At 39.4% G+C, this 17,075-nt stretch overlaps 1 protein-coding gene across 1 annotated transcript; it reads left to right on the top strand.

The window, feature by feature from the left end:
• The first annotated feature begins 7,620 nt into the window (after window positions 1-7,620).
• On the top strand, window positions 7,621-15,739 carry LOC104962915 (vimentin A2). The gene is made up of 9 exons (XM_010791423.1): window positions 7,621-8,226; window positions 8,548-8,608; window positions 12,402-12,497; window positions 12,757-12,921; window positions 14,299-14,424; window positions 14,683-14,903; window positions 15,001-15,041; window positions 15,127-15,212; window positions 15,316-15,739. Exons 1-9 carry the CDS (start codon window positions 7,703-7,705, stop codon window positions 15,355-15,357), a joined length of 1,362 nt encoding a protein of 453 aa, XP_010789725.1. The 5' UTR covers window positions 7,621-7,702; the 3' UTR covers window positions 15,358-15,739.
• Window positions 15,740-17,075: the final 1,336 nt, after the last annotated feature.

Raw genomic sequence — 17,075 nt, 5'->3', positions numbered from 1 at the left:
AATGTAATAGCTAATACATGTATTATTTGATGTTGTTTAACCTTTCTAAGGCTATAACATGGTTACGTTTACGAATGTTATTAAGGAATAAAAATCCCTCTTTGGAATGTTTACCAGCCTCCTTAGGCTTTTCAATCACACTCATTCAACAGGAATAAATACAATATTGATACAACTTGAATAAATGAAAATATGATTTCCTGTTAATTGTTTAGAGCAGTGGTTCTCAACCTGTGGTACGCGTACCACTGGTGGTACGCCAGCTCCCGCTAGTGGTACGTGGAGGAATCTGACATATAAAAAATAAATTAAAAAAAGATTAATTTTTTTTTATTTTTTTTTATTCAAAGGTGGGCTAGGTAATTTTGGAGAAACCAGCTCGAGTGAGCTAGAATTTTAAAATACACAACCGGAAAAAATATGCCACTTCCTTACAGAGCCTTCCACAGATGACATTTTTTTAATGGATTTTTTGTCAAAGCACTTAAGATATTCATTGCTATCGGGATGTTAAGAGCATTCATGGAATATAACAAAAAGTGTATCTCGAGCCGGTTTCTCAAACTTACCTACCCCACCTTTAACCTTTACACATAACACAGACATATAAAATACAGGAAACACAACTAAGTAAACAAAAAGACGAAAAGCAGTCACTACATTGTGCACATTTGGGGCATTAAGGTACACTATTATTACTGCAAGAGCAGCTGATGGTAAGGACCTCAGACAACTTCAATTTAAAACAGGCTATAGGGAAAGTGCCATCAGTTTGAGGCTTGATTGAATAACATTAATACAAAAATAAATCATACTATCAAAATACTACAACGAATGAAAATAAGCTTGAGATAATTGAAACTGTGGTTTAAATTAGTTCTAATAGGCTATTGCTGTTTTTAGATATAGAAACGAAAACATTCTTTTTATTTTATTTCTGGCGTTGCTAATTACAACCTTACTACCCGCTAACGTTGCAAACAAGCTAAAGAAAGAAGAAAGCTGAATGATGTTAAAAACGTGGCTCAAAACAAAATATTACCAGCGAAAAATATTACCAGCGAAAGTGAACAAGTGAATGAGGAGGAGGACAGTCATCAACCGAGCACAAGCGCAGGCTCCGCAAGCAACGCAAAAGTGATATGCACAGCCGCTGTGATGGAGGAGAGAAGTGACTCAGGAAGAAGGCATTTGCTCAAATAATGGAGAGAGGGCTGTGACCGAGGTCAAACGCTGAAAAAGCACACACTTGTCCTTAATTGTTGTCTTTTTTCTTTTCTTTTTTACTTTGCCACCACAGAAATGGCAATAGCAAACATCAGCAGACTGAAGATGAGCTATTAGCCCTTAGGCTCATCTGCTCCTGGAGGCTTCATTATTATTGTGGAACTGAATTCCCAATAGGACATTTTCTGTTACGATGTGGGTNTGAGAGAGAGAGAGAGAGAGAGAGAGAGAGAGAAAACATTTGCCTCCGAGTCCTGCATGGCCTGTATTTTAACATTGGTCATATGGTGGTACTTGGAGAGCCAACTATTTTCTCAGGTGGTACTTGGTGTAAAAAGGTTGAGAACCACTGGTTTAGAGTTATTATAAGGCTTTAGTCATTGGGAACTCAGTATAAGAAAGAGCACACTGTTGAGATGTCATATCTGCCTGTTTTACACACTTTGACCAACAGGGGGGTTTGTGCTCTAATTAAGCCTCATGAGATGAAGCCTTTAGCGAACCAATTGGCTGGAAAGCTAAAAAGCTTCATAAGGCTTCATCTCGCCATCACTAGTTACTTAACACAACTGTTAATATGTCTAAGTACATACTTATCCGGATACAATTATCGTTTATTCACCTGTAAGAAAATAAATTCCGTCCGCTGAGTGATTAAGATTATTTACCTGTTTCCCTTGCTGCCATATAAAAGTTGCAACTCAAGTCCCAAATCAAAACAAAGATGGCGGCTTCCACCTGTCGGCTACCTCATGGATGTATAAAGAAAAACTACCTGGATAGTAAACAGAATCTCAAGTTGGACATTTTTTTTTACAATAATACTTGAAACAGGATTTCTTTACACCCATCTGATTATAAGAGTCTCGCACGTTTCCAATTGAACCACCGGTAAGTGTTTTAAAATTACCTTTTGTAAACGTGTCAAACATCCACAGTTAGCTTAGCTTATCTTTAAGAGAGTGAAGACTTACCCCAGTGTCCCAGATGTATGCTAAAAACTGCCAGATATTACAACGCTTAAAGATAACTCCCATTATTAATGTTGCTAAAATATTTTGCTGGATGTGTTGATAAAGCACTGTTTGACAATTGAGTTAAACTTTTAATTGGTCTTGTAACGTGTTAAGTAAGCTTAAAGGTAGGGTAGTTAAGAATGGAGAAACCAGCTCGAGTGCGCTTGAATTTGAAAGTACACAACCGAGAAAGATCTGTCCCTTCCTTCAGACTTCCAGAGCCACTCCTCCAACACACACGAACGCGCACAAGACCAATGAGGGCACGAGATCGAAGGCTGACAGGCAGGTAGGCCATCCAGTTATTTTAGCCGGGCCGAGGCAGATAATTGGTCTTGCTTTTTACAGTGCTACGGCTTCCACAGATGACATATTTGTATATATTTATTGTCAAAGCATTTAATGTATTCATTGCTATCGGGATGTTAAGAGCATTCCATGGAATATAACAAAAAGTGTTTCTGAAGTGAATTACCTACCCTACCTTTAAGAGGTTTGTTTCTGAGTGTCATAATTAGTAAGCACTAAGCTCATCTAATTTACCCACTTTCAACCTCAACCCGATATACAACATACTACTTTTAAAGAAAAATAAAAGCTGGTTTATTATATTTATAAAAATTGGTTATGAACAAATAAACAAACAGCCGTGAATATTTTTCAACTGCATTACATCAGCTGATTTCATGGCTTGAGTCACTGCAGAAGCCAAACAGTCAATTGAAGCTAGTTAGAGGTTTATTGCAAAGTTGATTGCAGTAATGCATTTTGTGTATTCACTAAAGGCTTTTCTCAACAGCAATCTTTTTGTCCCCTTTTTTTAAATGTGGATGCGAGATACATCTTGTTAGAATAAACCCATTTATGATGATTGCCTATAAGCATCTCTGGCCTGTGGTGACATATGACTTTAATACGGGTATTAACTAAGAGTAGCACGTGAATTTTGAATGAGTCTTATAGGCCTGGACAATATTTTTTCTTTTTAGAGTTAAAGTCACAACTCTGGCCCCAAACCTAGAAGGATTTCTCTTTAATATCTCTATATGACCATCTCAAAGTGTCAAAAAGAGGTAAGGAATTGTCAGAGTAAGGAAAGAAAATTGTAATGGTGAGTTATACACAGGTATCGTATGTGTATTTATTTTTCTCCGTTCACACTTCAAGGGTTTGTGTTTTCTTTATCCACTCACCTTGAGGAAGATGAGAAGAGGAGAGGTGTCATCTGCAGCTGTCAGTCGTCCAGGGAGATGCCTCCTGCAACAGTCAGACATATGTAAGTGACACTTTCTGAAAGACTGGCTCCAAATAGGTGTTGCCAGACACTATACTTGAAATAAGTGTGTGATTTGCCATAGGGATGATCCATTTGAGAATTTGATGCTGTACATTTGCCAACATATGATGTGCTAATGACAGAGGTAAACGCTGGGAAGTTTATCTTGCCCTGTTATCCCTCCTGTTCCCTGACCCGATCACACCCTGCAAACACACACAGAGAGAGACAAAGAAAGAGAAGACAAAGAGAGTGAGAGAGAGGTCTTTGCAAAACGGCCATTCTTGGATACTTTCCAAGGGTTTTGTCGGTCACTATGGTGATTTGGAAAATCGCCACCGCAGTCTAATTCCCCTGTTATTTGGATGAAAGGTATTCAGTGTAAAAAACTCTATATTCCCCGAAATAAACGGCCGTCGTTAATCTGCTCATGTTGTTGATCACTAACACTAACTTAGATGGGGAACAATTTGAAAGTTTTGCCTTCAAAAAACATGTTTTTATCTGAAAAAAAACATCTGAGTTATGAGGGGTTAACAACTCATAGGCTTGTGAAATGTTCAAGGGTCATAAATGCAACGCTGCTTTTTTGTTAAAAGCCATTACTTGTTGGGAACTACTTTAATCCTTTACAATTTATTTAACTTTTTATTTCTGCCACCAATAAAAATTTATCAAGGCACAGACTTTGCTTAAGCTCGCTGGTGCTCCGTGGCATTGATATACAGCCCTTCTTTCTCACATTCAGATTTACTTCAGCATCTCCATGCATTCACTGAGGCGCTACAAACCCAATTGTGCTGCAGCACTCCCTCCACTAAATCTACCATGTCATGACCCACAAAGGACTAATTTATCGGACCAAAAATAAACACCAACCAAAACAAAAAACGAACCAATGTATAATAAGGGCACAGTGTTGCAAACTGCAGAGTACAAACAATATTTTTCTGCAACTTGTACACAAATAAATATGTTATTTCCAGAAATAGTTCATGTCCATGAATAGGAATCTGTGTCTGTCTGGGCTTCATTGCTGTTAAATAAAGTTGGGACCATTGCTATGGCTACAGGTCGCGAGGGTCTGTGATTCACAATCATGGGAGATGGAACAAAGGAAGCCTTTTTGCTGCCCAGTGCTTGAGGTTTTCAATCGATGACACCCAGAAACAAGAACTTAACTGTTGCCCTGTCCCATTACAGGCTGACTTATATTTTTGCCTTATTTGATTCTTCTTCTATTCCTGTTGTATTATTTTTTTAACGAGCTCCCCTGCAGAATGTATGCCTTCAGTGGGAAACTGGAACCCCAACAACAGAAATAAAAGGACAAACGATACATTCAAAACATTGCCAAGAATGACAGCTATTTGGTCTAAACTATGGCAGTGCCAAACACCGGGCTACAAACAATAATTACGGCCTACTGTCTGCATTCTGTCGCTGCAGTTAGGTGACAGATCAGCAATACACAATCCCTGCTCTGTCTGTGACAATCCCGGCTTCCCCTGTATCTCTGTGTCAAACACCGGCAGCGCTGGCTCATAATGGGCCGTGGAGCAGGAATTTGTGCAGCCCCCCCTGCCTCTGAGTGAGTGTTGACCATGAGATTTTCCATTGCCTGCTTTCGAAAGGTAATTCCTCTATGTATTGGACTTGAGCCCTTGTTTAGGTCCTTGCACCCCTCACTTTGCTGCATTTGCATACAAACCTGTAAACAGACCGTTGCTGTGTTAAATCAGGGGAGTTCCCCTTTTTTAACCACCACAACACTTAGCCAGTTCTTTGGTCCAATGCTATACCATATAAAACAAATATAAAACAAATATAAAAACATTGGGTTTTATAAACATAACTCACACAAACCTAACCAACCAAAATTGAGAAAAGAGAGAATATCTTTGATTAGGTTTTTACCTTTTTTAACCATGATTCCAAAATGTTTAAATATCTATATTGTGTAATAAAAAACAACATATTTTTATATTGAATTCATAATCCAGCACATCTTAATTATTTTACGTTGCTCTCCAATCTCATTTTGTCTCCCTCCCCAAAACCCTAAAAAAGGGAGCAAAAACTAATATTACGACAGCCCTGATGTGCCTGTAATCACACTTTTAGAATATCTTGTCCCGTGACTTCAGTCTTCACAAGATTATTGTTGTACTGTTTCTCAACAGAGTTAGATCTAAAATAGCTTCAGAGCTTGTTCTAAGTGGCGCTTTGCACACTCTGGAAAGTGTTACTTTATTGATTTCTTAATGTCATTGAGTAAAGAAAAATAATGTCCAATCATTTCCATGTTCTGGCTGGCATTTTCCAAAGTTACTGCATACGAGCAGTAGTGGAAAGAACATTTACTGGAGTACTGTACTTATGTATTATGAGGTTTGTGTGCTTTATGTAGTTTCATGTATGCTACTCTGTATACTCTATCCCATTTTAAGGTAAATACTCCGCTGCATTTATTTTAGAGCAAAACTGTTTAGTTATTCTGTTTTTCTACTCTGATAATAAAGTGATCAGAATACTTTTTTTGCCACTGCATACAACAGGAGAAACATCAAATGAGGATGTTTGGCATTTTCTTGCAAATACGTGGATATGGATTTACACTCTACAACCTTTAACTTGTCCTCCATTTTGCTTAGACAAAGTAAGACTTGATGTTTAACACAGCACTTTTTCCAGCCACTGCTGCACAAAGATAACCCTGCACAGTCATTTATCATCGGCACAGTGCCAACCTGAAACCTCTGCAGCCCTCGAGGCAAACATGTGAAATCCACTTTAAAAGAAATATCTGTTATCTGTGTATCTGTGCTATAAATCAAAGAAAAACATCACTGAGCACAGAAGACCCAGCAGCACCAGTGCAGTGTGTCTGAGGGGTGTAGTGTCACTGTCTCAGATCTGCTGCCCTGCGTCTCCCCTCACAATCACTGACCCTCAGCTAGTCAGCAGCACTGCAGCACTGACAGCTCTGTATGGAGAGGAAAGAGAAAGGAAAGCCACATAAGTACAGACAATGAAAAGGGGAGTCTCATCTGATATACAGTATCTGGTATGTTTTGTGATTTGCTGCAGGTCAATCTGAAGAAAAAGAGACTAATAAGAAACAGACAAACCTGCAGGTATTGGATGGCTTTGATTTGTACCCCACCAAAAACTCTGTTACGTTCTGTTTTCATACATTTCTTGAGTGTGTGATCATCAAATACTTATGAGTCAGCAGGATTAATATGTTTGCCTGTTCAGTCCTTTGCATGATGTCCTCTTAACCTGATTAACAATTGTGAAACTGCTGACTTGCCTTTTTTTTTCTCACTAACATACGCAAAAGGAAGTACACATCATATGCACTAATATGAACACACACCCAATAAAACAAAAGTTTGAGCATTTGGAGCAGTCTAACGGTTACAATGCTCCGTAAAATAGATGGGACAAACCTACGAAGGGTAAAAATGCATGTTGAGTGTGTGATTTTATTTTATTTTCTCTCCAAAGCATGAGACGAGGGGAGGAATACATTGATTAAACAGATGAATCAGGTAACAGGAAGCAATTGTCAGTAGTGCATTATCTCAAATCTGGAATGGGAGAATTAAAGTTTCCTTGGACAAAGCCGTGGGAAAACCTTTTTCTCTCCCAGAGTAACACATTTAAATGTGACCTTTTTATTTTCATTTTCTGTGTCCCAATAAATACCAAGTTAAACTTAGAACGTTTTTGAAGAAGAGACCACTATCTTATTTGTTTAGTGCTTTCTATTATTTGTGGACAGATTTTTTTTTCAAACACCATGAATAACCCAATCTGCATCTACTGACACTCATGTGTTGTTTAAAGCAATGTGATGACCCAAATGTGATTTCAACTCCTTTTTAATGTGACTTTTAATGTTAAATAAGAAAAGAGCAATTCACATCCCTTTATTCTGCCCAATGACGGTGTTGCCTTGTGATCCAGGATCTGTTATGAACCTGAAAGAAAACCTTCGTTTGTTCTGTTCTCTGTTTGGATGGTGAGGGTGTCACTCAAGTCACCGTAGAGTAATTTGCATGAGGAGGAGACTATAAATTAATAATGGTGTAGGAAACGCCTTCCCAAGCGCACTCCGCTGATGCAGTTTGGACAAGAGCAGTACTGAGCCATTACCTGAACATAAACCAGCAAGATGTCTCACAGAGTTCCACATTCTTCCTACAAAAAGATGTTTGGCGGAGAGAAAGTAGCGACGAGGAGCAGCTACTCCAGTCGCCAGTTCTCCAGCCCGGTGCGCTCCACCCGGGTCTCCTACGGGCTCTCCTCCGCCCCGACCATGTACACTACCAAGACGCAGAGGCTCCGGAGCAGCGCAGCCATGCCCCGGCTGTCCTCTGACAACTTGGACTTCTCCTTGTCCGAGGCCATAAACAGCGAGTTCATGACGAACCGCACCAACGAGAAGGTGCAGATGCAGTCTCTCAACGACCGCTTTGCAAACTACATCGACAAGGTGCGCTTCTTGGAGCAGCAGAACAAGATCCTGCTGGCAGAGCTGGAGCAGCTGCGGGGCAAAGGTACGTCCCGGGTGGGAGATCTGTACGAGGACGAGATGCGGGAGCTGAGGCACCAAGTGGACCAGCTCACCAACGACAAGGCCCGGGTGGAGGTGTACCGGGACAACCTGGCAGACGACATCGACAGGCTGAGAGAGAAGTAGGAGGCGTGGCTCGTCACTTTTCTGCACTCAATGATGTTAAAGAAACTCCAGATATAGTTGTATCAGGCTTACAAAGCAGATCCGCTATTTTAATTAACGCCTTGCTTTTTATTCATGAACTTATTATAGGCTTTCATACAGGCTGAGTCTAAATGCTGGGCACTGCGCAAAATCCTGGTCTTGAAAATGCTGCCGCAGCTCTGTCACTGCAATGTTTGCAAGCATGAAGAGGTCGAGCCAGAACAAGGACTGTTTTTGAGGTTAAAGTGTGACATCCACTTTAAAAAATAATGAACGTTTTTTGTCTATCTTTGCAGGTTGCAGGATGAGACATCTCAGAAGGAGGAGGCTGAGCACAGCATGCAGAGCTTCAGACAGGTAATGTATGACTCGAGTGAAATTAAGCGTTTTCACTCTCTAAGCATCACGGAAATCTCTGAATCCGTGTTGTTTTTGTGATGGATAGGGATTTTGCAAACATAGTTATTATAGATAATAACCTTTTCAACTGCAGAAATGTGAATGAGCACTGCTATTCCGGCTTAAATATAACCTTAAACAAGTGATGTCAAAGAGATTAGATAAACCTCAATTATCTCTATGAGTCTCTTAGTGATGTCTTCTAACGTTCCCATTTTCTCTCCTACATCTAATTATTGCATGTGAGCTGCAGAGACAGGAATGAGCTTCTCTGATGGCACAACAGCAGATTCTAGCCATGAGCTGAAATAACCATAGAGCAGAACTGACCCTGTCCTGGTACAAAAGGCCAAGTTGTGGCTGTTGAGTTAAATCAGGCCTGCAACGAGACGAGATCTTTTTAAGTCTGACTGGTCACACTGAATAAGCTGGGCACAACAACAGTGTCGAGCCAATGTGATTATCAGAGCGAAAAGACAAGCCACCATGTGATCCGAGTGTCGCATTCTGGGAGAGCATCAGCACATTAAAATCTCACTCTTAATGGGCTAGTCAGTGATTGTTCTATATCACTGGGTCCATGGTTATTAATGAAGTGATAATGAGCTGTGCAAAGAGTTTCAAATGTGTGTCACGGTAGAAAACAAAAGAAAAATTAAAAAATTCCATTTCACACAACTCAAACTTTCCAGTGATGTGCTTTTTAGGGCTTGCAGTACAATACATTGTACCATCTCAACCTTGTCTATATGAATGACAGGAAGGAAGTCCACCTGGGCCTGCCATGGTGGCACACAGTCAATAATGCAGGGCCAGCAGACGGCTCTCGCCCAGTCAGGCAGACAGTCACTCTTCCAGCCCCGGGCCTGTTGGGAAACCCTGCTGAATAGCACACTTTGTTTGTGGCATTAGAGCAGGGGCAAAGCTCCTTCATTTGCTGATACCTCAATTACCAGCCTGCCAACGCCCTGACAAAGCACAGTGGTGTGTTGCACTGCAATGGCGCATGAACAGAGGAGAAAATACAATAATATATAGTTTGCTGTTTTGATTGCAATACAATGTAGGGCTGAAAAGTATTTAGTCAACTTGCAATTATACACTTACATTGAAAGATCTATAAAACTGAGTTTCTCCTTAAAGTCATGCAAAAGTATGACTCTAACTCATGTGTTTACCAGTCATGTGCTTTTTTTTAAAGTAAGCCATTCATCATTTTTTTTTTTAAACACTGAAGAAAGAGCCCCCCCCCCTAATATTTGTAAAATGTATTTTCTTGGTCATAAGAGGACATTTGCGTCATTCTTTGCTGCATTCAGGTATAACCTGGTAAGATGTCCTAATTACTTTTAACAGAACCTTCAGAGGAATTACTAAAAAGAGACTATCAGGTTCAGGGACGTGCACAGACATTTTGGGGGGCAGGGGCTCAAGTGAGAAAAAGGGCACATCCCATAATCATTTATTAAAAAAAATGTAAAAGTTAAATATAGTTGCACATCTCTGGCTTACCGACCAATTAATTTTAATACCCTCACACTCACGCAATTGTTTAATACTCAAATCAAATCAGGTTTTATTTATAAAGCACATTTTAAAACGATTTTTGGTCGAGACCAAAGTGCTGTACATGCAAATAATAAATAACACATTACTCAACATAATTCTACAAAATGATCAGTTAACACAGAGACAATGGTCGTCTTTAGTATTCACTACGCACAAGAGCAGACATCAACAAATGAAACTATGCCACAATGTGCATTTTTTCTATGCTACTAGTTAATTGCTATAATACTTAGTTTATTTTAGCACAACATTAAGTCCTTTGAATTATTTTTGTGGTATTAAAATAAATAACACTTCAAAATCAACAAAAATCTTCACACAAAGCTGAAAAAGGCTGTTCTCTACATAAATACGCAAACCAACCTCCACTCCAAACTACAAGTAGGCCTAAGTTTAGTTACAACAGTTACACTTAGTGCATTCTGCTATCCTCTCCTACTCATTTACTTAATTTAATTGGACAAAACACATCAACAATGCTGAAAAAACGGTGCAAAAAGATTTATTAAGAACATGCAAAAATACTACAACTTTACTGAAATTATTTAACAAGGTCTTGAAATCTGAAATTAAATATGTTGTTAATAACTTATTTTGTTACTAACTTTCTTTGTATATTGTATCTTTCTTTGCACTTGGAAGTTGTTAAATATGTTTTTGTGTCTTCACTTGCTGTGTCTCCTTCCTCCCTTACAGCAGCAACCTTCTAGGGGCCATGTCCATGTAGATGTGTATTACTTCACTGTGGATAACATGTCCTTCTCAATAGCGAGGAGGAGGAGATCAGAAAGCCTCTCTTCTGTACTTTGGCTTCTGAATGTGTCTTTCACACACCGGCAGCTTAGTCATTTGTTCATCACCACTCACCTTCAAAATGAACCAAGAAAAGCCGGCATAATGTGGGACAGTAAAGTGGGAGGTGCTGCTACCTGTCTGTCTGAAGGGACTGCCGATGTCAGCACCGCTGTGCGCGAGACGTGGAGGGAGGGAGGGAGGGAGGGAGGGGAGAGAGAGCAGTGGAACTTCACAGTCTAATCTCCCGACCTGATATTTTAATTTTTTATTCAATCAATATATTTTTGGAAAGTGTGCGCAAACAGCAGTAGACACATATTCATTTATTAAAAAAATAAAAATAAAATAAAAGCACCCCATAAAAAGGGCACTTTCTCTGGAGGAAGAAAAAGGGCAGGGGCTCAAGCCCACTTTGAGGTCTATGTGTGCACGTGCCTGATCAGGTTAAGAATGCAGTTTGGTAATGACACATGGGATCAAGAGCCTCTTGAATAATGTTTTTTTGGCTCTGGGTGCTCTACTCCTTTATTAAATCAAAGGAATTCCTAAATGTATTGAAACAATCTCACAGAATATTTGGAGATATACCTGAATCCAAAAATAGTACAACAAGGTCAAATCATGCATTCAGGTAAAAGTAGGCAAATGTACCATAGGGGAACAAAACGAATTATCCTGAAACCCCTTTCAGTGTCATATTATTAATAATACATTATGTCGTTTATTAGTATCACTTTTGGTTGTAATCTGCCAATATGTTGCCTATAATAGGTACTTTATACACTTATACTTTATAGGTACTTATATACTTTGATGACCCTTTAATATGTGTTCCATGTAAGTTATTAACCTGTGAGTAAGCTAGTACCTGAAATGAAATCAAGTGCATTATAGGGATAAACTGTAGTGCAGTTCAACCTCTGCAAATGTGCCTGTAAAGTACTTGAGGACTGTGTAAAAGGTGCTGCAGTGTAAACAACTCATGTACATCACGGGAAAACATCTGCAGGGACACTTGTCATGTGCCTCAGTTCATTTCTATTGGATGCATGTGTCTGCGACCTTGCTGCACAATGGGTCATTTTGTGTAGGTAGCTGTTGTGTGAGTGTGCCTGTACAGCATGTGTGGAAGGGCATTTTCTGTCTATGTCAGCAACATATAATGCAATCATTTCATTTCAAACCTTTATTTAGATAGATTGGTCCCTTGAGATCATCGATCTAATTTACAAGGGAGACCTGCATCATTTAGTTCCACATGAAACATAAAAACAACATACAAACAAACAACAGAGGATATCATATTTACTTATTCAACATTTACAAATACCCAATATTCATGTGACCTTCACAAGTCACCTTATTAGGAGTCATTGTCACTACACAGGATGTGGACAATGCTGCCCTCGCCAGACTGGACCTGGAGCGGAAGGTCGAATCGCTGCAGGATGAAATCAACTTCCTCAAGAAGCTGCATGATGAGGTAAGTTTACTTTTGTTGGGCTAAAGCTCAACCAGTCTACTGCAGAACTACTATGTGTGTAATACCTCATAAACTAAACCACCCCCAATGAATACTGTGCCAAACAATTTGAGGTATTTGTTAATCTGGCCAGGACCAATCTGGTCGGGTTCAATGGATCAGAGCATTTTAATACAGCCAGGAAAGTTATAAGAGCAAAATAAAAATAGTCTACCTACTATTTTGGAAGTATTTGTACATTTTGTTCATTGCATTGCAGGAAATGCTTGAGATGCAGACCCAGATCCAGCAGCAGCATCATGTGCAGGTGGACATGGAGATGGTCAAACCTGACCTGACTTCTGCTCTGAGAGACGTGCGCCTGCAGTATGAGAACCTGGCCTCCAAAAACCTCCATGAGTCTGAGGACTGGTACAAATCCAAGGTAAATACAATGGACTATAATAATAATAATAATAATAATAATAAATTGAATTGATATAGCGCTACTCATCTACCAAGACAAATCCCGAAGCGCTTCACAACATAAGACACTGATAACATTTCAATGAGGAGAGACTTCTTTTTGTTTAAAAAACATTTATTGACACATGCCATGTGATAAATGTTATTCTTTGGCGATAAGACCCCGATCCTGAAATCGTATATCTAAAGGGGGATGCAGCCGTGAGCATAGGGAACCCCCCTGGGGTCTAGACACTGGTGATGATGCTGAAGATCTGGATTTGACGAGGAGATGGGATGAAGAGGGGATGTGATGAGGTCTTTGGATTAGCTCTCCTGGCACTGGATGTGATGAAAGGAGGTGGATGGGGAGGAGGTGGTCGGCAGCATGAACACCTGAAATCACAGCTGACTGCAGGAGAGAAAAGAACCATTTTAAAGTTTGGCTGCAGCATGATGATTGGCTGCTGAGATTGAGGTGAATGTAATAGGTTAGCAGGAAGCCTGTGATGAGCTGATAATAAGCAGCTGCGGAGTGAATGTATACCAGTCTTCCTGAAAGAACTTGCGCTGAGCTTCATCTAAGAGATACAAATGTATTAAATGTATAATCAATGTATTAGTAATTGATCATAATCTTACTGAGAAACTGTTTCTCATAGTGGTAACTCAACCGACCACGCAGAACCCCTTGAACATTTCAGTGTCTTTCACCCTTGTTGTTTTGGTTTTCTGACCCCCAGCTCAGTTTAATGACCCTCATTGGCATTGTTTTTGGCAGTAATAACAATAATTTGCCGAGACAAAAATGGCTGACCAAGTTCCAAACCACCTGTGAAATCTGAATAGTATTTGGATATAAAAACACAGGCAACATGGCGATTGTGGTAAATTTCCGTTATCAGGATAATGATAAATATCCTCACATAAGTGATTTTAAAAAGCTGGAAAATAATAACTGATTAAAAAAAAAACACAGCAATACTCATTGGAGAAATAATACTCGTATAATGTTCCAATTTTAAAATTAATTATCCTTTATTTATGCATGGGGATATTCATTTAAAAATGTTCCTATCTGTGATTCAATAATAATAAAAAGCATATTTGTATGATTATTAGTATAATATTGTGTATCTCAATTATTTTGGCCATGCTAATCGTCACATGATATTTTTACATCATCACATGCTTACTGCTTTGACAACCAAGCAGCTGTGTCACGTCTGGCCACATCTTACACAAATTACCCAGTTTACACTATCTGCCAGTCACTTCTCCCTCAACCTCTGACTCATCATTTATTCAACAGTTGATTTCTTAGTTCTCCCCTCCTCTGTCTATGTTTGGTTGACAGTTTGCTGACCTCACCGAAGCTTCAACCAGGAATAATGAGGCCCTGAGAGTGGCCAAGCAAGAAGCCAATGACTACAGACGCCAAGTTCAGTCACTTACCTGCGAGGTGGATTCCCTTAAAGGAACTGTGAGTATTCAACTTCAGTCCTACACTGTATTTTATGAGATAATGATGCAAAAAACTAATGTTTTCAACCAATATATAGCTGGAACCAAACAAACAGAGCCCAAAAGTTCAGAAAAAGCTGCATGCCTTCAAATAATTACACAGCAAATAGAGGAGAGGGCTGTTTTTACAGGTCACAAAAGCAAAAAAAACAACCGTAGGAGTTAAAGTTATTTCCACTGCCTAATTGCCTTTGTTTTCACTTGGCTGCCATCCCAGAATGAGTCTTTGGAGCGCCAGATGAGCGAGCTAGAGGAGAACTTCTCCCTGGAGACGGGTGGTTACCAGGACACCATTGGCCGCCTGGAGGAGGACATTCACAACATGAAGGACGAGATGGCCCGTCACCTCCGGGAGTACCAGGACCTCCTCAATGTCAAGATGGCCCTGGACATTGAGATTGCCACCTACAGGAAGCTGCTGGAGGGAGAGGAGAACAGGTGAAGGATGAAGATTTGACAGATATGCAAATTAATGTTACAGATATGCAGCAAAGACCAGATATTGATCTTCGGACTGTACTTTCTCTTATTTAAGAATCACCCCAATGCCAAACTTCTCATCCCTAAACCTGAGAGGTAGGATAACAGTGTGCATGTAAGCAGGAATGTTAGTATTGCTTGTTATATAGGCAGATAATAATCACACCTTTTTTTTTTTTAGAAACAATGATGGATTCCAAACCTCATTTTGAAGCTACAACAACTAAGAAGGTTCTCATTAAGACCATTGAGACCAGAGATGGTCAGGTAAAATTCACTTCAAGTGGTTTTTAATCAATGAAGTAGTTTTCTGATGGTCTCAGACTAATAACCCTGCTCACCTTTCTCTTTTCTGTATATCTTTGTTCAGGTGATCAACGAGTCAACCCAGAACCACAATGACATGGAGTAATAATGTGTTTGCAAAACAATAAGAGCAATACGAAGAAACACATTTCACTGGGGCTACAAGCAAGCAAACCAACACAAAACACAGAAAGCAGACCGCTTTGAAAAGTGCCTTTACATGTGATGATCCAGTATGCCTGTTAGTTCACACAGACTGTATTTTGCTTCCTCCTCTACTGAAAGTATTACCTTTTGTCACATTTGTTTGGACACAATAATGAAATCAGCACAGCTTAGAAATCCTCATTGAGGTCTACAAAAATCTTTCTTTCGGTGTTATAGTAGTATTTTTGATCAATACCGCATGCACACATTACAGGAAATCTGTATGCTGATAATGTCACAATTGCCTGTATGGAGCAATAAACCAGTGAGACTGATACTCATTTGTGTGCATACTTGTGTTTGGTATTGGTGTGTGCTAGTTTTGCTGGTATTGCCTTTTTGAAAATAGAGTAGTAGGTAGAAGTAGTAGAACCATTCTTCATATGTATGATTAAAACGAAGTGAAGTTCATTTATACACCACCTTATCATATACTTTAAAAGTGCTTGATAGGCAAATAAAATAAAAATAAAAGTACAAGTTGATACATTCAAGCTGTGGAACACTGTCAACTGTATCCATTTTTTATAACTAGCTTAGTTTTCAAAATGGCTTTTGTGGGGCATTCAATCCAATGCAAACTTTTTCCAGCAGTGGGCAGCATAAGGGCTACAATCTGTTTCACTGCGTTTTGAGATACTTTCCAGATTTGACTGATAATACTGATGTGCTTTTATTTAAAAAAAATATTTGATTGCAGACCTTTTTAATTAAGTGTTCTTAAACTGTTGCTTTGCTACACTTAAGTAAAGGATTTAAAAAGCAGAAACAGATTTCTAATAAGTTAACCAAAATCACATTTTATTATCACAAAATGATGCTCTTTACACAAGTCACTGGTTCCACAATAAAATAACAATCATTGATGCTACAATGAGATAATGTGCAGTACGGAAAATAAGAGCTGTTGAGTCAGAATCAGTCAAAAACCGATCAAATAGAATAGACCTTCCCTGAGTTCACAGAGAGACTGGTTGTATTTGGCTGCCATCTGTCGGTGATGAATGTTAATTGAACTACCTCTGGTGGTGGGACATTACAGCAGGCTTCTTTTTTGTCAGAAGTACCCAGATACTTCATAATCCCATTCTTTTAATTAACTAATTTGACCATGACTAAATCTCGCGATAATTTATCCTAGATAGCCTATACACGTGATTTTAAGAAGGAGGGCGTACTGGTGTTTTTGATTATCATAATCAATATTAGGCTTAATTAAGTCAATGCAGTTGGATTTCTGCTCATTTAATAATCAGGGATACTTTCCGGTTAATTAATGTCGCTTGTTTTCGCGGGTTTTCCCCGAGAGATCGGTGTGTTTGTCTACGGACCAACTTTCTCCCCGTGACGCGTCTGGCGGAGGAAACACAAACCGAGGGAGACATGCCGACATGATCCGGTTAAACTCAGTTTTTCCTTCATTAATCATTTCGATATCGTGCTATAAATTACCTGAGCCCAACATGACAACGGTGTGTGAATGACAGAGGTGGGTGTTTTCTTTTTCCGCGCTTTCTTTTTGTTGGAAATGGCGAGTAAAACAAAAATAGAGTCAATGTTCAACAGGTTTTGAGTAAAATTAACGGTAAACTCAGAGTAACCGATACCAACTGACGC

The sequence above is a fragment of the Notothenia coriiceps genome, unplaced genomic scaffold (genome assembly GCF_000735185.1).
Source record: "Notothenia coriiceps isolate Sejong01 unplaced genomic scaffold, NC01 NC01_scaffold00035455, whole genome shotgun sequence".
Taxonomy (NCBI): Eukaryota; Metazoa; Chordata; class Actinopteri; order Perciformes; family Nototheniidae; genus Notothenia; species Notothenia coriiceps.
The sequence above is the reverse complement of the archived record's forward strand: the minus strand, read 5'-3'. Positions and strand labels throughout refer to the sequence as shown.

Coding starts and splice junctions, on each gene's coding strand:
- LOC104962915 (XM_010791423.1), top strand. CDS start 7,703: ATGTCTCACAGAGTTCCACATTCTTCCTACAAAAAGATGTTTGGCGGA. Junction 12,922..14,298: donor AGGACTGGTACAAATCCAAG/GTAAATACAATG, acceptor TTTGGTTGACAG/TTTGCTGACCTCACCGAAGC. Junction 15,042..15,126: donor CTCATCCCTAAACCTGAGAG/GTAGGATAACAG, acceptor TTTTTTTTTTAG/AAACAATGATGGATTCCAAA.